The sequence below is a fragment of the Rosa chinensis genome, chromosome 5 (genome assembly GCF_002994745.2).
Source record: "Rosa chinensis cultivar Old Blush chromosome 5, RchiOBHm-V2, whole genome shotgun sequence".
Taxonomy (NCBI): domain Eukaryota; kingdom Viridiplantae; phylum Streptophyta; class Magnoliopsida; order Rosales; family Rosaceae; genus Rosa; species Rosa chinensis.
In genome coordinates this window covers 4,616,602-4,641,836 of record NC_037092.1, presented here as the reverse complement: position 1 = coordinate 4,641,836, position 25,235 = coordinate 4,616,602, and the positions used below count along the sequence as shown (strand labels likewise).

Genomic DNA, 25,235 nt, shown 5'->3' with positions numbered 1-25,235 from the left:
AGAGAGGGGCAAAATGGTAAAACAAGCATGAGGGGTAGAATAGTAATAAACACAACATTAGAGACAAAATAATAAATCAATATGAGCATTACTATTCATTGAGAGTCAGAATTTTAGTAAATGTAATATCAGTGGTAAATTATTTTGTCATGCATCTTACATGTCTGGTTGATTTTTATGATTTGTAATGGTGCCTTTTCTGTATAGAGCTCCTCCGCCTCCTCGATGGGCTAGCGTCAATCTCGGGATCTTTATATGGATGCAGTGTTCCAGGGCCCCAAAAAGTCTTGGGTTACACATCAAAGGTGGCATATGCTTGTCCTATTTATATATGGAACTTCATTGCATATCCATAGTACTTCTATGTGAAAGCGTGCTATATGCTCTGTGTAATTATGATTTTGATGTTGATGCAAGTGAGATCTGCCACTTTGGACACATGACTTCTAGAGCATATTGAATTTATCCAATATGAGAATGGAGTGGGCTGCAATGAACCAACCGAAATGTAGACCAAGGGGGCCGAGTGACGTGGCCAGTTAACGTCCTCACAAACTGATTACTTTTTGTAGACTGTTAATAAGACGTTAACTGTAATTTTTGTGCCGTCGTGGTGAAAGGCCGAGGGGTTTCTGGGATGAGAGGCTTACAGCTAATATATGGGTAGGCATCTTCTTCATCAAAACCACGAAAGATATCTGGTTTGGCAGCTTCTTCATCAAAAGCACAGATAAGCGAGAAGTTCAGCATTCACGGTCCAGCAGTAAGTTGTTTATGCTTCTAGTCTCTCGTTTCCTTCACTTTGCCGTTACTCTATGATTCTAGTTGAACTACAACACCGAAATTTCAGTTGAAGCAGTTCAAAAATTATCTTTGTAGGGTTTACCTCTCTCTATAGTCTCTACCCAACAACACTGAAACCCACAAACCCAGTGGACATGGGTTCTCTTATAAATGAATCAGAGAGAGAGAGAGAGAGATGACAAGGAGGAGGAAGAGCCCATTGTAGTACAGCAAACCCAGAGATTCTGTATGTTTCCCATCAGGTACTAGCAACTTTGGGAGATGTACAACAAGGCTGAGGCTAGTTTTTGGACTGGTACATGTTCATTTAGTGAAACAAAGATGAAAATTTCTTTCTTTCATGTCAATTTTGGAGTTTTCTTGTTTGTATATGTGGGTTTTGAAGTGGGTATCTGTTTGTTTTCTTGAATTTGATTCATATTTGTTTAAAGTTGGGGTTTGCTTTGCTTGGAATTGAGAGGGTATCTGAACAATGGTGGTGGCTTTCACTTGAGTTTATTGGAATTCAGAGGAAATTTAGTGAAATTCATTGATGCATGTTTTAATTTATTTGTATTTAATCTTTTTCTATCTATTTTTATTTAGGGTAAAATCTTTGTATGGTACCTGAACTATTACGAAATGCACTTTTTGGTACCTACAAATTTTTAGGGAGTCTAGTGGTACCTGTATTATCACTCCGTTAACCATTTTAGTACTTCCGTCAATTATTCCGTTAAAGTAAGGGTAAAATCGTAAAATATCTATTTTTCATATTTATTTTACAAATTTTTGATTAAACTAAATTAAAATAAATTAGACTAGGTTAAAATAAAGACCTAGACTTGAATTTAGTAAATATCTAGATTTACCTACCATCTCTATTGATTAATCCTATTAATTGTTCGAGGAAAAAGTTATCACCAAATTAGTATATATTAAATTTTCATAAAATAAAAAAAAATTAAACAAAAATAAAAGTACTTAAATTAATTGACCCAAGTATCCCGATAACAGTGAAGAATAAATTGGGTATTATTTATCTTTTTTTTATGTGTCAAAATGTTTTTTAATTATAGATATTCAATATATTAAATTCTATAATTCTAATTATGAATGAAAATACTATTTTACCCTTACTATTTTACTCACATGAATGTCACATGACCGCCACGTAGGCATTTTTAACGGACTAATGGACGGAGGTACTATAAGGGCTAACGGAGGGATAGTACAGGTACCACTGGACTCCTTGAAAATTTGTAGGTACCAAAAAATGCATTTTGTAATAGTTTGGGTACTATATGAGGATTTTACCCTTTTATTTATTCGGTTTCAAAATTGAGTTGGTTTTGCGGTTATGTGACTTATTACTTGCAAGATATGGTTACTCTCTGACTATGAAAGCAGTTTCTTGACTTCTTCCTTTTCTTTAATGAGGCCCATAACATTACTTTACATAATAGCATCTGGTTTTGTCTCTCAGTAGATCTTCTGATTTGGGAAATGAATTCTTTAATCTTTTCCTTTGTCTTAAAATCAGTATACGTGATATGTTTACAGAGCAATACAAGGGAAGGGAATGAATTCAATCAAATGGAATTTGATGCTTTAAGCACAAACCCATTTGGGGTAGCAAAATTAACTGCAATATATATGTGTGCTCTCAGTGAGTGATGTGCACGTGTATTTCTTTGATAAAATAAATCCTCATGATTCTAGGTGTACAGAGAAACAATAACAGTACTAATTTTGAAAGCCTGGTTTGTGTCTGTGGTAATAGCACTAGCAAGACAATAACGATGACATGATATATGTGCTATTGGACTCCGGATAGGCATATCTGGTCTTTAGGGTCTGTGGATGTATTATAAGTTGGAATGCGTACATAAGCCACAAGGCCTATATCCAGTCAATTTTTTGTTCCCTTTTTTGGAGGAACCTGTTAGTTCATTGTGTTCTGCATCCACAGTTATTCTTATGACATGTTAATTGGCTTACAGCTGAGGAGGTTGATCTCTCCCAGGATGTACAGCAGTGGGAGGCTCTGATTGACTCCAAGAAACACTTTATAAGTCATGTCCTGGCATTTCTGAGGCAAGGTGAGGCCAAGGTTGCTCGACCTAGTTCTGTACCTCCCGTTGCTCTGAAGGTTGGTGGTGGAATGATGAAACTTGGCCCAGTCAAAACAAAGATGCCTTCAGAACTGAGAGTAAGTTTTTCAATTCCTAGTTGTTCTTTATAGGCTTATTCTTATTCATAGTGGAATCTTATATCATTGTCTGAGTTATATAAAATAAAACTTATTAATTGCATGTACTACCTCTTTTCTTGTTTTTGGTTGGAAACTTTAGAACTCATCAATTGTTGACTGTCAAACTCAATGTACTGTTTGTTATTTTGCTTGTTGTGTATAGAAGAGTATATGAAATTTACTCTGTTGGTATTTGAAATTGCATCTATGCTAGGTCTCAGTTGGTATGGAATACAAAACTTATGTAATTATATAACTACTCATTAGTTAAGGAATAGTTCTTAGCTTCAAATGAAATCTTAGAGTGTTGAGTTCTATATATTTATCTAGACATCCTTGTTCAAAGATACATTGATCTGTACTCATAAATTGGTGGTTTTTAAGACTTAAGAGTTGCAAGATGTACAAAAATGAGTTTAGAGGACTTGCTCGCAGCCGTGCTCTTGTTCATATTAACCAAGCTATTTTTGGAATTTTAGGGATTTGTTAGGCTACAACAAAACTTAGTGAAGACAAAGTTAGGCAGTGCATTGATGCAAGACTAGGAGGAGATAGTGAAGACAAAGTTAGGCAGGATCAAATTTTGAATTTACAGGCACACTGCTTCCATTGCTGCAGGAAACCATGGCATTCCATTGGTTGTTGTTGGGCATCATTTTGGACATGCAAGTGGGACGGCTTATCGATCGCAGTAATTAATCTAGACCCGAGTCTCTTTGTATAATCCTGTTGTGTTTGTTGCTGCTGGTAGAAATGTAACTATGTAGCTTTATACAATCACTTTTTTTGTTTTTCCCTTCTCTGCGGCCATTTTGGGTGTGTAAGAATTGTGAGTATATTCGGTTATACCGTTTTAATCACATCACTCACATGCCTATTGATTCCACTTTACAAAATCTTTGGAGGCTTTGCTGCTGATATTGTTGCTGCAATAGACCAGGTACCTGCAATTTGCTTGGCATTTCTGAAAACTATAACCTATTAAACAGCTGATGAATCTTCAGTGAGGTTTCTTAACCAAAACGAAAAACAATTTTATTTTTATGTTATCCTTTGCTAGCTTCTGGAATATTTAATTTTGATAATTTATTTGCATTCCAGGCTGCTTAGGATGGGGTTGACATAATAAGCTTATCAATCACTCCCAATAGATGTCCTCCCGGAGTTGCAACATTTTTCAACCCCATAGATATAGCTTCACTATCAGCCGTAAAGGTTGGTATATTTGTTGTCCAAGCAGCAGGAAATACTGGACCATCACCAAATAGCATGTCTTCCTTCAGTCCATGGATCTTCACTGTTGATTCTGCTTCTCATGACAGAACCTACAACAACTCTATAACCCTTGGCACAACGTCACCATTCCTGGAATTGGACTTGCACGTAAGTTTGTTCCCTGCTGCTTATTGCTCAATTTTTTTTCCTTTTTTTTTTTTTTGGCTTATAGGATCATTGAACATCTCGAGCCATGGCATTACCACTTGCATGTGACGTTGTGAACTATATCAACCAGTTAAAATGAAAGGTGAACCTGATACCTTTCATTCTAGGTGAATTGTTAGCTAGGTGGATGGGCTCGTAAAATAACACCAGAAAAGAACTAAGAATAGGTATTCCACCTAAGAAGTTAGTCAATACATGCATCTAAGCTTATTACAAATTTTTTCTGGTTATCTAAGCTTATATCTTATGCACATTCATTGAGAATTTGCAATTGCTACAGGCAGACATTCCTATTAAAATAACTTGTTGCCTTTTCTTTTACTGCTAACGTAGTCTCTGCTTTGTTGAAGGATTGGTTGGTATATCTGTTGTCATTGATTGCAAGGTCATTGCACACAACTAATATACTGGTGGTTGATTCACAGCGTGACCAATTTTTTCTGGATAGATTGGAGTGCAAGGTCAAACAAAATAGTTACTTCATCTCATGATTGGAACTTGTGAGTACCTAAATTGAGATATTTTTATTCTGCTCTCTCTCTCTCTCTCTCTCTCTCATGATTTTAAATTGACTATATTGACACTCTTATTTGTCTTTGTATCATTTGGAAGGAGAAGACTTCCTTGTACCTCCCTTGAAGAGGAAACAAGTTCGCATCGAATGAATCTCTGATCCACTGATCCATACGATAGGGAAAAGAGGCAGACTTGGCATTGAAAGCCATTTTTTTGTTTTTGGCATTGGAGGAATCTGGATGTTGAAACACGTTGTAAAGAGATGGCATCGTGATCAAATCCAGAGCTCTTTTCATCATTGGAGTATAAATGACAAGTGGTAGTTTTTTTTCAGAAATTTGATGGGAATGTTAAAACAGGCCAAGGTGTCCAAATTCAGAATCAAGTTGTCAATATGATTGAAGCCTAGTCCCCGTTTATCTAATATTCAGTATATATAGACGCTTTAATCTGGTCAATCAAGCACTTACACTAACTTTGAAGTTAGGATAACCAAAATAATGAAAACAGCCAATTTCATCTTTATACAATGTTTATCAGTAACATGTACTAGAATTGAAGTTCTTTACCTCCAAATGCAACTACATATTATCTGCAAGTGTGCAAGTTCAACTCCTAGTCAAACTGTTACATTGAGTGTATACGTATCTATGCAAGGAAGTGATTTATACACAAGTTCTATACAATGAAGGTAATTTAAACATGATTTCTACGGGGAACTCTCACAAAATTTCAATTTACATGCAAGGAATAGATCCACAACAAGATCAAGGAAATTCTGTACAAGGTTTGTGCTTGTAAGCAAGGTAGTCTTGAACAACAATTAAGCATGAACATGTCCCATCCACTTGCCCTCTTTGCTCCCCTATTAAGATGTATCCAGCAATTAGTAACCACTAAAAATTAAAATAGAGCGATACTAGGAAAAACTTCAGAATTTCTGACATCTCCAAAAAATTTCCAACCAACATGGCAGCAAGATTTTGATAAAAAGAAAAAAAATAAAACATTGCAGCAAGACATGTCAGACAAGAATAGTAGTAACAGCAAGAAAACTAACAACAAAAAGCTAGTGCTCCAACATCATAAGCTAGTAGCATACTAAATACCTAGAACTCGAAGATATCAACGATTAAGATCATGTATGTATGAGCATTCATTATCTTTAAAATACTACTTTACTACTTATTTGTTGTTAGTTTATGCAAGACCCACATAATACACATATTGAACTAGCTAAAAGAATATCCGCGAGGACTATTGTACCTGGATATAAATCACTCATGATAGGAAAAGATGGATATAATTAAACTCATTCACCATCATTAAAAGCTGTGACCTGTAAGTACCATTTCTTTTCTTGTTGGGATAATTATGGTTATTGCTTTTTAATTTCTGTTCAAACAAAGAAAACTCTGATTAATTAGGAAAAGCAAACACGAATAAAATTTCAAACAGATACCAAATCCTAAACAAGCATCAAAATCTGTAAAATTTCATCACCCTCAATTTCATTGACAATTTTGAAGCAGATGATGAAATTTGGTTTGGTTGAATCAGATGAAATTTTACAAGATACCAAATCCTAAACAGTTGAAATCTACTTTGTCTACAGCAGAGATCTGGTTTGCAAGAGAAGGACCAAAATCCTACTTCATGGAAAACAATCTATCCTTTCTCCTTACTAAATTCCGTTGTTTGGTTGCAGCATGTCGATGCAATTTTTCCAGTTTTAAATTACTATGACATAAATACATCAATATCGGCTATGTAGAACCTCATATTGGAGATAGTGGTTTATCTTGCTCAGCTTTATGATCTAAAGGTCCTGATGACTGAAAAGTCCACTGTAATTCTTGAAATCACCATACTTGAGTTGCGTAATTTTCTTCAAACTGATAGCTGATTAGAGTGAGCTATGAATTGAGGGGCAAAAACAAAAATACCAATTGAGCCTAGCACCTCAAACAAAAAGAAAACAACTTAGTTTCTTCAAACAGCCTATACAGAAAATCTCATCACTGCCCAAATGCAAAGTGACAAACGGTTCAGAATTAATCAAAAAGAGTAGCAAAATTACGTTATATTAGACTCAACGATCACAAATGAAGGATATCTCATCCTTGTCAGCGTACTGCCGTAGCCATTCTAATTGTTTTGTTTGTTTGTATTAACACTGGTGGTGTATATAGTTCAAACTGGAGTATTAACCAGACCCAAAAAAAAGAAGGAAAAAAAAAACTTTATATGAACATGCAGCTTCTTAATCATGAACTTGGATTTTAGTTTGATACACAAGAATGATTCATAGAAACACAATGATTAACCAGAAAACAAGTGAAAAATAAGAAAGATAAACAGATGCCTAAATCACGAATCATTCTAATTACCATCCGCCTCGTTGAAGAACAATTTGATTGTTGGATTACCTGCTTGTCTGAGATTGTGATTGACGATAGCAAAGCCCGGGCGATCTACTACCTTGGCAACAAAGCGTGTTGGAAATTCACCCTGTTTTGATACATCTGACCCTTTCTTCTCATTCTTATGGTTTGTTTGCAGGTTTATGGTTTCTGAAGACTTCAACGACCACAAGACTTCCAACCTTATCTCCTCCTCGATGCAGCTGCCTCTCTCCTTCTTCCCTAAAAGCCCCCGTGGTAACTTAATTCATACTTCATAGTTTCATCTTCCCTGTCCCATGTGAGTTGATGCGGTTAATCTAATGGAAATCCTGACGGCATCTGTTGGTCTACAATTCAGTTGGTTCATTGTAGACAAGGCCTGAATCTTATTCCATGGGCTTTTTAGTTTGATGGAAGTTGAGTTTAAAATTGTTATGCAATTACTGAACAGTTATTTTGGTTCATTGTTGCTGCTAGCTGTGAGAAATGAGAAATCAAACAGTTACTGGGAAGCAGAGTCACCTCCTAATTATGACAGAGTTGGAATTGAGAATTTCATCCGTGCAAAGTATGACTTACATTGGTTTTTCGTTTACAGTACTGATTTTTTGTGTTATGCAATACTAGTTATTCATTGTGGTTCATATTCTGGGCCTAGGTGTTTTGGTGCTCATGTCATCCATTAGGCATGAATCAAAGAACTGGGTTCCAAGGATGGCAAACTAAAATCACCTCCGAGGGTAACTGGGCAGAAAACTTCTGTTTATAGAGCAAGGCGTGAAATTAGAAGCAAGCATGCATTGTGATGTCAAATATATTGAACGGCCTTATGAGGAGCAGAAAGGTGCATACAGCTGGTAGAATAAAGTCAATAAACAGCACACCTAAGTAGGTACATATTATATGTTGTTCATTTGCCCATTTCTCAGTGCTTCTTGTTTTAGTGTGTCCTGATTTATGGTCTTGAATCTTGATGGACATGTTAGTGATGATTTGAAACCGAAAAGCTTTGAGAAGAAATCACAATTGAAGCAAGTCAAAAACCACGAGAGCTGCTCAAGAAATTAGAACCGGTAGCTCCAAAAGCTAAACCAGCAAGCCAGGGAGCTAGTGCTTTCAATTTGCGTACAGTGGATTATATATGCTACTGATTTGTTCAATATATATATGCTCTCTATGGAGGACTCAAGATTGATTGATTTTGTCTGCAACCTGCCCCCCAAGTTATTCAGTTGGCCACACAAAAGGGGTGAAGCATTGGCCAACAAGTTCCTAGCAACCTGACGCCCCCTAATCTACAATATTAGTGTGGTGGTGCTTATGAAAGAGTTTGCTTACAGCTACTGTTGTCCGTCTGAAATCTTATCTCTTATGTTGTTTTCTTGGGCCAGATTGGGAACGGCTATAATGCACGTCCCACAGGCAATGCAGTTTGTTAAGTCTGAATCATCAATTGAGTCAGATCCCCTAGATTAATCTGTTCATAACTTCTAATCCCCTAGATTAATCACCCATAAATTAATCCCCTAGATTAATTCCTTAGATTAATATCCTAGATTAATCTGTTCATAATTGTAATTATTTTTCACCTTAGCTTCAAGCATTTTTGTGCCCTATTACCCCCTATATATTTGTTCATCGTATCAGATCAAGGAGAATAATTTTCTACACAGTTTCTTACTTGACATCGAAGTACACATCATAAGACCTGGTTGATCAGTGATTTGTTTTGTGTATGTGACCTTTCATGAAAGCGATGAAACTATGATAAATTTACGCCCACGGGGCTGGTATTGCTCGTGGCGGCTTGCGATGGAAACAGATCTGGGAGCAATATCTGGCCCCCACTTCGGGCAAGTGGTATAGCCGTATAGATAGAGAGAATCAATCTTGCATCCCCTTAAAAAATTGATTTGAAATAGTGTCCACACTCCACTCTCTGTGTGCAGTAACAACTAATTAGTGTAGCCACCCTAGTGTTAGAAGGCAAAGAAATTGGAGAGAAAACTTTAAAAGTAAAAGGCCTTGGATCCCATTTGTCTAACCTTATATCACCCTCCCTGGCCTCCATATATCCCGTTCCCAGGTCAAACAGGCACTTTTTATCCCCACAATAAATTTCTCCAAATTAGTGACGCACCATTGCAAAGCCATGAATTCATCCTTTATTATTATTATTTTTTTGCTATTATTATTATTATTATTTTTTTTGCTAGAGCCTCCAATTTGTTCCTGTTAGATGTTTTGCTTTGATCAGCGGGTTGACGAGAGTGGGGAAAAACATTACAAGCCAAAAAGTTTTGGCTAGCAAATATAGCTTTATTGAACATCTCAAAATCTCTAAAACTCAAAGCGCAATTTCTCTCATATGCACCAATGCATCCCATTTTTTATCTCCACCCTTTCCCCACCAAAACCTGGTAATTTTGGCAATCCAAAGACACTCATCGTATACTTACCAAAAAAAAAGACACCCATTGTATGAGGGGTATTGCCCGGGCCACTGCTTTCACTAAAATCATATTCCCTGCAATTGAGGGAAATTTTGCTATGCCAATTCTCCAAGTGGTGATCTAATCTTCTTCTTTATTCCTCACTGTCACTGTTGCCTCTCATTAGGTTCAATTTAAATGTACTTAAATTCTTATGCATGAAACTAAGGGAAGAAAAAGAAGAAGAAGGGTGAGCTACTTATTATATTATACGTGTACCAAGTTTCACTCCAAAGTTACATACCAAAAGAAAAAGAAAAAAGTTTCACTCCAACGTATCAAAAAAAACAAAAAAAGTTTCACTCCAAGCGGAGCTGAGCTTCTAAAAATATAATACACCCCCGGCCCACTTCCTTCTCTATGATGGGACTAGGACTCCCTAAAAAATTAGGCCATAAACCCCTAGGAAACTAAAAGGGCCCAACCCAAGACCGTGTGTCCCGGTATATAAATAAAGGCATCGTTAGCTATAACGAACCCTAAAATCCAGAAAAATTCCCAATTCTCTTATTGTCGCAATCATGGCATGGTCCAACGCGGTCTTTGCTCTCCAAGGCTCCGTTATCGCACTCGGGATTTTAGGCAACGCTGTACTCTGGACACAATTCAGTCGAAACGTGCTAAAAGACTGGATAGATATGAACGAGCAAGACGCTAAAAGGATTGATAGATATGAACGAGCAAGATCTGAGTGGAGGAGGTCGGTTAGAGAAAGATTGATGAGATCAGATCTCAGATATCTTGTATTTCCTTGTTATTTTTCTTTTCCTTTTCTTTTTTTCCAGATTACTGTAATGATATAATTCCTTTTGAGTCTTTCATCGTTAGCAATCTTCTTTGATTCTTCTTTTGGTCCAATTAATTTTGTGTAAAAAAAGTCTTTACATATTCATTTGTTAATCAACTGTTTTTATTTTCATTTTTTTTTTTATCTCTTCAACCTGTTTCTATTTCAACATTGAGGATAGGATTCTTATGTGCCATTAACTTCTTTGTCTTACATATGGTTTTTGATTGATTTGCAGGCATGGATATCCGTAAGCTTCGCAAATGAACCCGAGTACTTCTGGCTTGATATAATTATAACTACCTAAGTGTTGTGGGGATATCTCATGGCTTAGTTTAGACTGTTCTGTTTTGTACCTTAATTTTATGGGAATGTTGTGTAAGACAGTAAACTTGTCTGGATAAGTATCAAAATCTATCTGATGTTTGTTTTAATTTAGTTTATTTTTTTTCTTTTCCTTTTCTTTTTGGTTTGGTGTATTTTTACATATGCAAAAGATATTTACAATCGATATTAATATGAAGGGTATATATCTCTGTTTCTGGGCCGGAGGTGAGAGCATAGCCTGCACTCTGTCTGTCTCTACCTCCCTTTACTTTATAGATTGGGGAAAAAGGCGAGAGGGAGGGAGGTTTTTGTTGATCAGCTTGTTTTGAGAGTGGAGGCTATCCCGCCCTATGTAGTGAATCCGTCCTATGTAGTGAATTGTTTCGAGTTACCGAAACATCTATGCAATGAGATGCATGGATTGATGGCCCATTATCATGGCCAACAATCAGCTTATGCCTCCCGCTCGCTTTGTTCCACTTCTCTGTTACTGCATTGGTTGGTTTCATATCAAATGCATCTGGGTACTCAGCATCGAAACATGTTCCTCTTTGGGAACTTATTTGGTTCTCACTTGTAGCCAATGCCTCGATTACGGGGATGAACTTGAGTCTCATGCTTAACTCTGTCGGCTTTTATCAGATATCAAAGTTGAGCATGATTCCGGTGGTCTCTGATTTCTCAAGGGAAGTCAAGATTGCTGTGGCAGTGGTGATAATAGGTGTGGGCATATGTACCGTCACCGATGTTAGAGTTAATGCCAAAGGTTTTCTCTGTGCTTTTGTGGCCATCTTGTGTACATCATTACAACAAATTTCAATAGGTTCATTACAGAAGTCAGAAGATGAGAAGAAATACTCGGTAGGCTCTTTTGAATTGCTCAGAAAGACAGCTCCAATTCAAGCTATCTCCCTTCTCATTCTTGGTCCATTTGTTGTCTACTTTCTTACTGGAAAACTTTTAACAGATTACAAGATGACGTCTGGTGCATTTGCATTCATAATGCTCTCTTGCTCCCTAGCAGTATTCTGCAACATCAGTCGGTACCTCTGCATCGGTAGATTCTCAGCCGTGTCATTCCAGGTTTTATTCATTTTAGGCCACATGAAGACTGTCTGTGTCTTGACATTGGGGTGGCTTCTCTTTGATTCAGCGCTCACATTTAAGAACTTGATGGGAATGGCTCTTGCAGTTGTCGGCATTATAGTTTACAGTTGGGTTGGAGGCTGAGAAGCAAACTAGGACGTCCCTGCTAAGCACTCACAAAAGATCTGAAACCATTGAATGAGGGAATTGCGGAAATCCCATTGAATGGTGATGCATGATTCTATTAAAATGTCGGGCGTGGGGATGAGCCTCCCAGCTTGGCTGGGTTTCAAAAAAGTGACCATCATCTTAGAATCATATGAAAAAGATTTAACTCTATATTTTCTTTTGAAGAAAAATGACTAATTACAGCCAGGAGATGTAGAAACTAGAAACCACATCAACTGGAAAGGTTATGGAGAAAAGAAAAAAAAAAACACAAAACACCTGCCGCAATTTAACAGCAGTACTGGACGGATGAAATATGACACACCTGCCGCAATTTTACAGTAGAAATCTAAGTTCGTTGAAACTATTTGAGTAGTGTCAATAGAATATGGGCTTTAGCTGCTGGTTATTAGAGATCATACCCCAAAAAGGTTAATATCACATTTTCGTTACTACCTAATAAAACTAGGACGCAGACACCATATAAATCTCAAAACACACCCTGCCCAAAACGTCTACATCTATCCCTGAATGTCGTCTGGTACCTGTTCACTTCCCCGCTATTCTTGTAACCGTCACCTGTAATCTGCTTGGCTTCTTGCAAAACTTGATAGAACTCAGATCTCTCATGTATGACATCTTACGTTTCCTCTTCTTCGACTGAAAACAAACTTAAAAGATCTTATTATAATTTTATGGAAAACAAAGGTAACTGAAAACAAACCTCACCCGAGAGGCACACACCACCTCAGCAACCATGTCACTGAAATCCTCTCGCTGACTTCGCAGCTTCTTCTCCCCCCCTTGCTTGTTCATACCTGTGGAAAACATTACAAGTCACAAACTAGTTCTCTCCCGCTAAAAGGCAAAGTGGAAGAATTTGAAACTCAAAGTTACTTTTCAGGCAAGACGTTCTCCATAGCTTCTAACTCTTCAGGTTGTAGTAACATCCACTTTATATGCTTTCTGACCTCTCAGAAGATCCATCCTTTTAGATTGCTACCGACAACACGTGTTAGTCGTTAAAGAAAGTGTCTGCCATCGTACTTACTTGGTATAAAGGTCTTTCAGGCTCCTTTCTCTGCTGCTTGTGAAGGTCAATGACATCAGGTTTCTCATTGCCAGTGGGAGTACTGAGAAGGAAGTGCGGAAGTTTGTTAGAAAAATTGAACCAACTCAGAAAATTACCTCAAGTGCAAATGACCCAAGGAAAAAGGAGTTCTCTCAAAATTACCAGCATGTTAAACTACAAAGGGAACTACAAAATAAGGAACTTTACAACGATATTAAAACAAAATGAAAATGGGAAATAAACAAGGATACCTTGAAAGGCTATCTACAGATTCAATACCATCTTCTAGATCTTTGCCCTCCATCGGTTCTTCCTCTTCTTCCTCTCTCTCCAAATCACCCCAATGCTTTGTCTTATCAACTGGCTCTTCCTAAATTTCAGAAGGAACAGAAATGTAACGTTATATAATATGCAAATGATACAGTCTAATGCCAATTACAACTTTATAGGCGCCATTCTACTAGTGAAACCTGATTGTCCAAATCACAAGCCATTCATAACTAAAGCAAGTATGGTACATCAGACCAATGTTATGCATGATTGCTTCAAATAATACAGAACAGAAATGCCATTCATGACTATGGGAACTTTTAGAATGGATACTAGCAGCTGTATGAACCACGTGTGGATGACCTAATTATAACGAGTTACACAGACAAATTACTTAAATATAACAAGCAAATAGGTGACCTAAATACGAAAAATCAAAATAAAAAGCCCCATGACCAATTTACCTGTCTAATTTTCTCAATTCCAGTTGCAGCAATGAAATCAGGAAGCTGAAACGGTTGTTTTCCGGTACCACATTTACCCTGCAAAATCAATCCAGTCTGTATGAGATACCAGTAATAGCTACTCTCAAATCAGCAGTCTAAATATATTAAAATTATAGATGAGCGCCGACACTGAGCATTATGGGAAGGCCTCTGAAAGTTCAAAGTAGATACACCAGCATGCACCTTTAAAATAAAATAAAAATGTACATTATGCTAAGAATATCCCAAAATAGGGGCCCTAATTATGCCTTGATCACGAATCAACACTAGCAGATACATAAAAAGATGAATCAATCAAGGGTGCCTTTTGCCAAACACCTACAAGTACAGCCTCCACAGTAGCCACATCGCTCTCCTGCAATAACCACGTATATAAATATAAAAGAAACCTCATCGACGTGATCTTCCCATACGCTATTTACTAATCCTATCAGTTTAACCATACCCAATTAATCATGCATCCACGTTTTAATAAATAGTTTTAACATGGCAGCGAATCACTAACCTGTAGAAATTTCCTTTTCTGGCACCAAGGACCAATGCCTTGGCACCAGTGCAGTATTCCGAAACAATTTCAGAAAGAAAAGCAGTAAAAACAATCTTAATAGCAAAGGTATACAAATGGACAGAAAACAACGGACAGAAACAAAAGGCTAACCAGAAATGGAAACAGAATCAGCGGAACAGCATTCATACCTCAACAACATCACAGAGCTTTTTCAATTCTGCAATCTTCATTCGCCGTTGAAGCTGAAAGAATGACCACATTGGCATTAGCCTGAACAGAAAACTACAAAAACCCTCTTTCTTTTTGTTTGAAACGCCTTTCTCTTTTAGGTTGTTATCCTCTTCAGAATCTGAATCAGCCTTCTTCTTTGAGGCTCCTTCGTTCGTGAGACTCATCTTTCTTTTCCTCCTGAATGCATAAAAGAAATAATGAATCACAGAATGTCATAGAGATACATATGACAGATACATAAAAACGTGACGCACACGAAAGCTGTTAAACCAATCGAGAAGGATCAACGTACTGATCAGGTGATCGAATCGAAGTAGTAACAATCCAGCCAGCATGATTAAAACCCTTGGACATTCGTTTTCATTACTTCACTAGCAGCTTCATACAGAGTATAGACCACACAAAGCAAGCGAACGACGGTGACGTCACCGGCGGTGGCCTGAGAAGCTTTCCGGTTTTTCTCCTCCCCTCCAACAGTCAACTGGGGAAGAAGAAGGAATCGAAAGAGAGAATCATTAGTAATTAATATATATATATATATATATATATATATATATATATATATATTTGGGGGGTTTTGCTTGGCTTGGTAAAGGAAGGAAATCATGGGGATTGGGCACGTGCTAAAGACGCTTTGGGCCTTATCTCGCCCAGTATTGGAGAGCCTGCGAAATTAAATGATGCCATGGAGAAATGGGCCTTTTAATCTCAGAATTGGGATTTTTATGGACTTGAGTTGGGCCGTTTAACGGAGTTGTTGTAGATTTGGGCATAATAAGTAGAGGCCCAAGTATACCTGAGTGGTATGTGGGCAGCTATATATATATATATATATATAAAGGTTGTGGAACCCTAAAATCCCAGTAGATAGATGTTGGGAAGAATGACGATGTGGTCAAAAGTTTTCTCTCTCAGAGAGGGCTATGCGATGGCGGAACCCTCCTTTCGTGCAAAGGTGCAACTCGCTGTGAAAGCCGCAACTTGTGCATCTTTTGCCATCCTTTTTTTGGGGACGGCCCCCTTGCTCGTACGCGTCGTCAAAACGGAAAGGGAGGTCGCCAAGTAAGAATTTCTTCTTTATCATTCATTCATTCTAGATCTAAATCTCCTTCCTTTAGAATTTCTGATAATTATTATCATTCATTCATTCTAGATCTAAATCTCCTTCCTTTAGAATTTCTGATATTATTATCATTCATTCATTCTAGATCTAAATCTCCTTCCTTTAGAATTTCTGATATTATTATTGTTTTTTGTTTCTTCAATTTTATCGTTTCTTACTGCTGAATTGATCTATTATTTTTGTGTAATCACACGTAATCTTTAGTTTTCTCTCTTCGGCGGTGGCCTCTTGTTCTTGTTGTTCTGTATTCATATGTTTTGGCTGTTGATGACATTGAAATTGGGTTACTGTTTTACTCAGCTTCCGTCAAGATTAATACTGAACAAAAAAGTTAGAGAAAATAGGAATGATTAAAGGAAGGACAACCCTAGGACCAATCGATCTTCAATCCGAGTAGGTTGCTAAGGCTCATATAAGAATCCATTTACTATGTTGAAAATTTAATCATGTCAATTGATAAATGAGACACCTTATGATGAGTCTTGGAAACAGTACAAAATATCTATGATTTTCATATGATGAATGAGACACCTTATGCGTTGTAACTCTTGCTCTCAATCCTTATAAATTCTGTTGATTTTTAAACTCTTGCTCTCCCTTACACCATTGTTTCTGGTTTTATAGGAGGTTTGAGGCAGCGCTCTTCCCTGAAGAAGAGGAAACAGAGTGAAGAGAAACAGAGGCCTTAAGCATCCAAGTGAATTTATTTTGCTGCTTATATAGACTTTAATTTAAGGGTGCCCTTAGTCTAATTTCAATATGCGGGAGGTTGTTATTATTCACGTATGTATGTTAACTGTCTAATGTAATATGCGAGTAGTTGTCATTATTCGCATATGTATGTAACAATGGTCTTATTTTGAGACTCAAAAGTATCATTATTTATATGCTACTGAATGTTTAAGCATTAGTCCCATATGGAGGTCCTGCACCTATTTCTTTGCAAAATGTTTTGTGTGAATGGAAGTTCCTGCAAGTATCACCAGATCAAAAAAAAAAAAAAAAACATAACCATTCATGTCACAAAAGAAAGAAAAAAGAGAGGTAAACTGGAAAAGCAAATAAAATGAGGAGTACAAGAAAAGAACATTCTCATTATATTAAGTATGGTTGTTGAAAACCAATCTGTAACTGAATCAATGGAGGTAGAAAAGAGAACAGGAGCACCACACTCTGCCAATATTATCATTTATCATGTTATAGTCCAGACGAAATAGTGGGAAGAGAGCCGGTACAAGTGTTTTGTTGCTCTGGTACACACAGAAGAGGTGTCTATACACTTTTAAGGGTATCTCTGTCCTGATCCTACCTCATCCTTTTACCTATTACTTCGATCTCTTCATTCTCTTGCTAACATAACATTGGTTTCACAGGATTTTGTGCTTGATCGGGGACTTGAACCTGACGGTTGTATCTGACATTCAAATATATTTGGAAAAGACTATCAATCATGGCTTACACAGAGGTTCATATCAGAGATATAAGGTTTGGAATGGTTTTCCCATTGTCTTGGGTTTTGGATATTCTGTCGAGAATTTGTTGGAGAGTGTCTTACTTGTATCTGTGATTTAGTCCAATCTGGTTGCACTGGGATGTCAAAATATTGAAATTACTAATTAGCGTAAGATCTAGAATACTTTACTCTTGTTTTATTGGAGTTTAAAAAAAATGTTGACAACTGATGTCTCTTGTCGTGTCTTTTCTTTAACATTGGGTTTTCCCAATTGAGATGATGATTATGCTACCAATTGCTTCTGACGTTTATGTATTGCTGAGATTATCAAAGGCAACTTATTGTTACTCTTCTGCCAATCTTCTTCCATGACTTCACAAAAGTATTTATCAATTTTCAAAAAGGAATCTTCTTCTATCATTGATATGGTAATATGGAAGCAACACTAAATTTGTCTCAAATGTCACCTTGATTAGTTTCTTTTGATTAATTTCACAATTACTGTCATAGTTTGATGTACTTTTAAGGAACTTTATTGGTTTTCATTGTAGGAACTTAATCGAGAAGAACCAGCTGGCATGGCCTGGGTGGACCTCATTCTGGATGTTATGTTCTCGAATCTAGAGGTGCTCTTGTTTCCCGGGAAGGGCTTATACTTGGACATTGCCTCGTTTTTTCTATTCTGGTTGTGCAGTCAAGTAAGCAACATGTTTATGGGTTTGTTATTACAGTATAGCATTGCTTTCTTACAACATTTGAAGAGTTGACTCCACAGATGGGATGTTCCATTTTTATGCTTAATGCTGCCTAATTGATGGCTACAGTGCTAGATCTTGACCTTTTTTAGATTACATATTGCATAGAGGACTTTGGATGCATTTTGATTGACTCGATGTGTGTGTGTGTGTGTGTATACATACATACATACATATATATATATATATATTTTTTGTGTTAAAGTAGCTTTCTGTTGTATTGGCTATATATAGCTTTTGTTGGAATCGTATGTATTATATGCTTGTTTGAACAAAACCAAGGATAGTGACGGTACTAAGCAATGACTTTCCCATGCTGTCTTTTGTTGAGACAGTTCATGTTAATATCCTTTTGTTATAGACTTATATCTTGTTTGCAGGTCCAAAGAATGTAAAGGATAAATTTCTCGTTTATAAATATAGTGCTTCTGAACTTGGTGGGACTAATGACACCATAAAATGGCAGGGATGTTCCATCCTTTATGTTGAATGATTTACTTCTGCTTCTCTTCTAGCAAACACGATTTTATGTGTATCCATTTATTAAGTAGTATGTTTTTGTCCATTTGTGTTTGCTATTCGTATATTTCACGTTTTTTGCAGATTACATTCAGTCTTCTTTTTTCTTTCGTGATTGCTTTCGTACCAGACACTCTGAGTGCAGCACCTGATAAAGCATCTGTCCTGTCCCGGGTGCCTCCATTCGACATAAATTTCATGAAATTGTAAAAAAAAAAAAAAAAAAAGATTGTGGTTTTTCCTTCTTATTGTTTATGAATTTTGTGTTTGGAAATTGCTGCTCATCATTTGAGCTTCAGGTAATGGCAGCCAGAAATGATCCAAATCTTGAGGGCTTTGTCATTACCATAAGGCCAGCTTGGGATTTACACTTGATGTTAATACAAGATGCTCTTACCGGAAGGGATTCTATTTCAAGTGGTTCATCGAGTGATTTGGGTTATCTACAGTTGTGTTTGGAAGTGTGTTTTTTTTTTCAAAGAACGTCTTCCAGTTTATATTAGATAAAGTTCTTAAAACTGCAGCATTTGAGGTTGGTTCTTATGCTCTGTATTCTGTTTTTTTAATAGTTGCGTCAAATGCTTAACACGTTGCTTCATCTTCATGTCACCTAAATCCTAACCCCGGTGTATGTTACCCAAGTAGCCTTACATCTAGTCCCATTGAATAAGTCGGTTTTCTATGATTTGTTAATTGGCTGTTTGAGGCCAGTTAGGGGATTGCTACTTTTTCTAGTGGATGGTGTCAAACGGGGTTAATCTACGGTATTGCATTTCCTACATTGTTTTCCTTTTGAATAGAAACAACCCTTTATTGTTTTTCACTGGCATTCCTGTAAGGATGGTGTAACATGTGTAGAATGATGAAGAGGATATGTGCAACGCCTATCTTCAAAAGTTGATCACCTATTCACCTGCTTCTTACTCACCCACTTGCCAGAGACAAGGTCAGTTGATATTTTTCATTCAGTATAAAGTCAATCTAGTTTGTATATTTTATGGTAAAAAAATTCATTCATCTCAGTTATTTCACAAGAAGAAAAAGAACAAAACAGGGGTTCTGTTGAATTTCAAATATTTAGTTTCACCTACCTGTGTATTTGGATTATTTTGTTCTACCCCCTCCTTTCCAAAATTTAGTTTTCTGTTTCAACTCCTTTCAGGTCAAAGAATCAAAGAATTAAAGGAGAGGGCTATGAGCGTGCTTAGTCCATACTGCCTGGTTGGGTCACATGAGCTTTCGCATGATAGTAACCAAACCGCACAAGCCTCTGAAAGTGGTCCTCTACCATTTGTCTCTCTTTTGGAGTTTGTGAGTGGAATTTATCGGGTAAGTTTGAAATAAAAATTAAATACCTGAGGGCTGAGGAACTGTCTAGTTTTGTATACTTTAGTTCAAGTTAATAGTTTATATGCTCTTTTATTTTATTTATTTATTTATTTTACCATCCATGGCTCTGCTTTTGCTTATCCATTGGACCTCATATTTACTTTCTTTTGTAAATAATTTTTTCCAGAAGGAGCCAGAGCAATTGTCTGGCAATGACGCCTTGTGGACATTTGTGAACTTTGCTGGAGAGTACGATACAAATTTTTAAACTCTTGTGGCTCTCTTGAATATGCTGAGTACCTTGGTATGAAGACGTACATGTTTGAGCTGTTTAATACTTGTAAGAATGCTTTGTCACGAAATAGTTTGATGTCCATGATCGTACTTTCATTTCAGGCTTCTAGTCAAGAAGGTGCTGCAACGGTTTTGGAGTTACTTCAGGGCAAAGTGTTTCGTTCTGTTGGGTGGAGCACCTTGTTTGATAGCTTGTCAATTTATAAAGAGAAGTTTTAAACAGTCCCTTGCTGGTGCCATATTACTGGAACTCCCAGAGGATGATGCTTATTTGAATCTCCTTCAAAAGGTTTGTGTGCAAAAGCTTTTCTGATTAGGTGAAAATCAGCAGCAGAAAAAGTCCATGACTTGTTTCAAACTTGTCTCTTTGGTCATGTTCAGTTTACTTCTACCTGTAGCCTACCAACATGAACCTGCCATTGTTAGGTTGATACCTTTTAGCACTCTTCGCAGAGGATACAATGATACATCACAATCTTCTCATTGTTTTTATGTTGAAAGGAATAACTTTTTTTTATGTCTACAGGTTGTGGAAAATGGAAATCCCCTGGAACGAAATATTTGGAAGGATGTAGTTTTCCAGACACTGTTTGTGCTTAGCTGTTAGAAATTTTGAGCATTAAGCTTTGCCAATTTTGTAAGGTCAGAAGAAGAACGACTTCATGGACTTTCCCCGGCAAAAGTAACGAGCTAATGTCAGTTAGAAGCCATATGTTCTATGTCTATCACCATTTAAATCACATACTCTCTGGAGTGGTGTTATTATATGCTTTTTTATTTTTTATTTTTTATTTTTTTGATCATGAAGCATCTGTTTTCTAATTGATTCGTTGATTCTATAGGAGGTATACCACGATGGTGGAAATGTGCCGGGGAATAGAGATCAGTTAATAACTATGTTGCTTCCACTAGTGGAACATGTGCTGAATGTCTTCCTAAGCCATTTTCAGAATAGGTATGTAGGTATGGATCTTATATATCTTCTTCCTCCCCTTCCCCTGCCTTATTTTTTCAAGAGAAGGGTTGCTGGTGGCAGTATATGTAGAGCCTTGTAAGAGATTGTATCATATTTATGGAGATATTCCCATATGGACTTCAGTTCCGACCTCTAATTACTTGTGATTAGCAAAGGCTGCTGCCTGCTGGTACTAATGATTCATGACTATTTTGATTTCATTTTGTCCTTGAAGTATTGTTGGTATTGATTGGCAACTTTCTTTGGTTAATCTTACTTTTTCTTTGCAGTTCTTTGGCATCTGATCCCCCTGGTTCTTTGAAGACAATTACAAATGGTGCCAACTGTGGCCCGGTACAAGACATATCTTTGTAATCTCATTTAGACTTTAGAAAGACTGAATTACTTAGTGAGGTCTACTAAGTATTATCTTTGTAATTTATTTACTAATGGATATTTAGTATAGTTTTATTTACTTCTGTTTTATTTACTAATGGTAATTATTTACTATGATAATTAACTCTGTTCAAGATTCAAATGGAAGCTCCTTTAACCAGTGTAGCCCATCTTGCAGTTCAACTCATTTGATTCTAGCTAAACTAGAGCCTACACTTTTATTTTCTGACTTTTTCAATATATATATATATATATATTTTTTCCATACACACACATATTAGTCTGTTTACTCACCTTACTAGCTGACATCATCATTTGGCTATTCAGGTTTAAAGCCGGCAGGAACATGGGAAGTTGATGGAACAGGATCGATAACTTAGGTATCTTCTTTTTCTATGTATCTTCTTTCTGGTAGTATCCTATTTCCATTCGTACCTTATTTTTCTTTTCTGAAAATCAGTTAACTTCTGTTATTACTGTCAGTTTTCTGTTAACTGTTACAACTTACAATACCCATGTATTTTCTTCTGCATTTTCTACAGCTTCTAATTGACAATATCAGTCGGACAGCTCCCAATATCACCCATTTGCCACTCAAATTTGATCTTGTCAGTCCTATTTCCAATTTATTATATCCTTCTAACATTTTATGGATGCATGTTTCAACTACTTTTTAAACATAACTGAACCCTCAAATGACTATCCTTTTTCTAATGTTTTTTGAGTGCATCTCCAAACTGTTCCTTACTAAACACTAATTGACTGCTTGCTTATCTATTTCATCGGCTTCATGTGTATTATACACTTCAGAAAACCATGCACACCAAAGTAAAACTCTTTTCGCTTTCCAAGATCTTTCATTACAATCAATTTGAATTTTACAATGAAAATGCTCCCTTCTTATGACTTATATTTTTTCCTCTATTTGTGAATCTTCAGGTAATAATAGATGCTACTCAAGGAAGTGAACTTGGGAAAATAATATTACTCTATGTTTTGGATGCAATCATCCGTGTAGATCATGAGAGATATTTCCTGGACCAACTTCAAAGCAGGGGGTTTCCTATGATCATGTCCTATGAACATCAGCAGGTATCAGGTGCTTGTTTAATCAACTAAGTCAACTCTGATAGTTTGTTCGCTAGACATCAATAAAAATAAAATAAATAAATATTAAATAGGTAACAGTTAAAGCAGACCATGCTTAGGGTTGGGAGCTGGTGGTCAGCAGTTCAATTCTACTATGTTGGAACATTTTCCTGATAACTTTTGTGCTTAGCTGTTAGAAATTTTTTAGCACTATGCTTTGCCAATTTTGTAAAGTCAGAAGAAGAGCGACTCATGAACTTTCACCATCCAGGCTTTTTAATCTTTTCTTTATTCCTCTACCATTTAATGGATAGCAAAATTGAGAGATAACTACTTAATGGATGAGGTACTCAAAGTGTACTAGGAATTTTTGGGGGAAGTGGTAAAAATCTGACACATAAGAATTGCTACTATCTATGGTTAATAGTGAGTACGACAGAGGAAAAAAATTACTCTGCTAACTGTTTCCAATAATTAAGGACGACTCCATTTTAATATGGGAGTCAGATTGTAGCTTCCTAACATTTTTAGATGATATGATTATAGGGAGATTACCTTTGGAAGAAATTAATATTAACATGAGGCCGTTAGGAGTTTTAGTCTTTTATACTATTTCTTGGGAGAATTTGTTCTTGATGATATATTATAAATACCATTTTGAAATCTTCCTGACCAATAAGAGTAGTGCAGTTTAATACTTGAATTGAATCATGTGCATGTTGATATGGTCTTCGTGATAAAAGGTATTGTCAAATTCCCCTAATAGTATTTTTGGTGCTGGATTGTGTTTCTTACAGAAATTTATAATTTTGCAAATGTACAGGCATGGAAATGTGTCATTGGAGATGCTGTTGAAGCTAGTAGCAGTCTTTGGTCCGGCGATATGATCTACCATTTCAGCACCTCCAGAGGTTGGAGTTAATCTTCAGGCAGAGCAAAGATATTACCACACACTCTTCTTGTAAGTCGTGAATGAATGTCTCACTGTAAAACAAGTTGTGATTCAATATTTAATTTGATTACAGGCTGGAATGCTGCAACCAATACTCTATACACCTGCAAAAGATCCAGAAAATTCTCCCAGTCTTTGTAAGGTTAGATCCTGACTCCAATGATGTAATAGTACACTTCTATAATAATAGTTTTATACAATTTTGTGTGTGATTTTGGTTTTCCAACTTGCACTCCGCATGTAACTACTTCAAAAGTGGAGGGCAAGTTGTAAAATTAGTTGAAAAGTGGAGTGCCAAAATTAGTCCGCAGCTTCTTCTAAAGGTGTCCTCAATCCATCAGCCTTAAGGATGTCCATGTGGATGGATTTTCACTTATGAGCCCATGTGAATATAATGGCAAGCAAAATCCTGCCCTTGTATGAGAATTTATTCAGCAGATGTAAGTTCCAAACACAATTCTCCACGTGCACACAACCTATTTTGGAGGTGGAAAGACCCTTTTGTCTAATGAAATCATGCATTTGTAATAGTGACCAAATCATGCCCCTTTTTTTCTGCTGAATGAATGATATGCAGTAGAATTTCCTATTAAAGTTCTGATATTCTGATCTTATTCTGTGCACATGTAAGTTTTGAAGGTGGAATGACCTTAAGGAAATATTTGTTGCTATTCCTTTTCAATTAGATGGTACAGATAGTAGATATTCGTTTATTGAACATATCGGGTCATCTCTGCATACTTATATCACTTTCATTCGGACATAATTTCTTATCTAGTTGAAAATATAGTAATCGACGCTCAGAAAGTCTATCCTGTTATTTTGTTTGTAGGAAGGGGTCCGTGCTGGCAAGATGTGCTCTAGAATTGAATCTAATTCTTCAAGAGTCATAACAGATGCTGTCTTTCAGAACTGCAAAAAGGTGGCTTCGCTGATATAATGTGTAACAGAATTGCATACACACATTCATCCCAAGTTACAGTTCCTATCACAATTGTCTCAATGCTCTCTACCTCCTCCAGTCATACGCCAAGTCACTTAATATTTGTAGACTAGAGCTCAGGAATTTTGTGAGGCAAAGATTAAAGCAATATCAGTCTTGCCTGAGGAGCTTGAAGACAGAAGTAGTCGTCCCTTCCTAGAGTCATCTTCGGCATTACTTAATATCGGTATACTAGAGCTCTAGAATTTTGTGAGGACAGTCTTGCCTGAGGAGCTTCAAGACAGGAGAAGTGATCGCTGCAGTATTCGCCTTCAGGCATTGTGCAAATTCTCCTGATTTTGATGGTCTCATGTGGGAGATTGCAGTTTGTGTCTTCATTACCGTGTATCTAATTCTTATATATGTATGTACATTGCAATGTAGATCCTTTAATGATATAAATATAAAAATTAAAAAATATATATTCCTTCAAAACTTTGCGATTCTGGGACATGAGTTTCCTATTGGCATTTAGCCAACAGCATTGCCTTTAGGATGCAATTAGCTTAAGAGGAGAGAGGAATACTTGGGATACTCTAT

At 36.7% G+C, this 25,235-nt stretch overlaps 3 protein-coding genes, 2 long non-coding RNA genes and 1 other non-coding gene across 51 annotated transcripts in view; 4 read left to right on the top strand and 2 right to left on the bottom strand.

Moving 5' to 3' along the window:
• LOC112165129 (secretory carrier-associated membrane protein 3) overlaps window positions 1-25,235 on the bottom strand; it is a 60,033-nt gene that overhangs the window by 21,864 nt on the left and 12,934 nt on the right. The gene's annotated exons all lie outside the window — the stretch shown is intronic.
• LOC112165139 lies at window positions 7,553-8,996 on the top strand. Its single transcript, XR_002922663.2, has 4 exons — window positions 7,553-7,656; window positions 7,879-7,969; window positions 8,060-8,293; window positions 8,388-8,996. It is a non-coding gene; the product is annotated as an uncharacterized LOC112165139 (long non-coding RNA).
• Window positions 10,357-11,133, top strand: LOC112165135. Its single transcript, XR_002922658.2, has 2 exons — window positions 10,357-10,593; window positions 10,919-11,133. It is a non-coding gene; the product is annotated as an uncharacterized LOC112165135 (long non-coding RNA).
• LOC121049529 (UDP-rhamnose/UDP-galactose transporter 3-like) lies at window positions 11,199-12,278 on the top strand. Its single transcript, XM_040507155.1, has 2 exons — window positions 11,199-11,205; window positions 11,420-12,278. Exons 1-2 carry the CDS (start codon window positions 11,199-11,201, stop codon window positions 12,235-12,237), a joined length of 825 nt encoding a protein of 274 aa, XP_040363089.1. The 3' UTR covers window positions 12,238-12,278.
• LOC112165132 lies at window positions 12,762-15,333 on the bottom strand. 3 transcript variants are annotated; one of them, XM_040506091.1, is made up of 7 exons: window positions 15,141-15,333; window positions 14,806-15,025; window positions 14,068-14,145; window positions 13,585-13,703; window positions 13,313-13,394; window positions 13,159-13,227; window positions 12,762-13,079 (listed from the first exon to the last, which is right to left on the bottom strand). In XM_040506091.1, the coding sequence occupies exons 1-6, from the start codon at window positions 15,200-15,202 to the stop codon at window positions 13,195-13,197; spliced, it is 594 nt and encodes a 197-aa protein (XP_040362025.1). In that variant the 5' UTR covers window positions 15,203-15,333; the 3' UTR covers window positions 12,762-13,079; window positions 13,159-13,194. The 3 variants fall into 3 exon arrangements, 2 of the variants coding, with proteins under 2 accessions (XP_040362025.1, XP_024157338.1); XR_005799547.1 differs by having other exon boundaries at window positions 12,762-12,912; window positions 12,991-13,394; window positions 15,141-15,325; XM_024301570.2 differs by having other exon boundaries at window positions 12,762-13,394; window positions 15,141-15,325.
• On the top strand, window positions 15,684-25,115 carry LOC112165134. 37 transcript variants are annotated; one of them, XR_005799583.1, is made up of 15 exons: window positions 15,685-15,910; window positions 16,596-17,259; window positions 17,345-17,456; window positions 17,976-19,644; window positions 19,861-20,027; window positions 20,215-20,331; window positions 20,424-20,610; window positions 20,848-20,963; window positions 21,164-21,276; window positions 21,358-21,630; window positions 22,000-22,052; window positions 22,215-22,280; window positions 22,612-22,764; window positions 23,585-23,855; window positions 23,970-25,115. It is a non-coding gene; the product is annotated as an uncharacterized LOC112165134 (transcript). The 37 variants fall into 37 exon arrangements; XR_005799579.1 differs by having other exon boundaries at window positions 20,848-21,016; XR_005799578.1 differs by having other exon boundaries at window positions 20,848-21,276; window positions 21,358-21,466; window positions 21,567-21,630.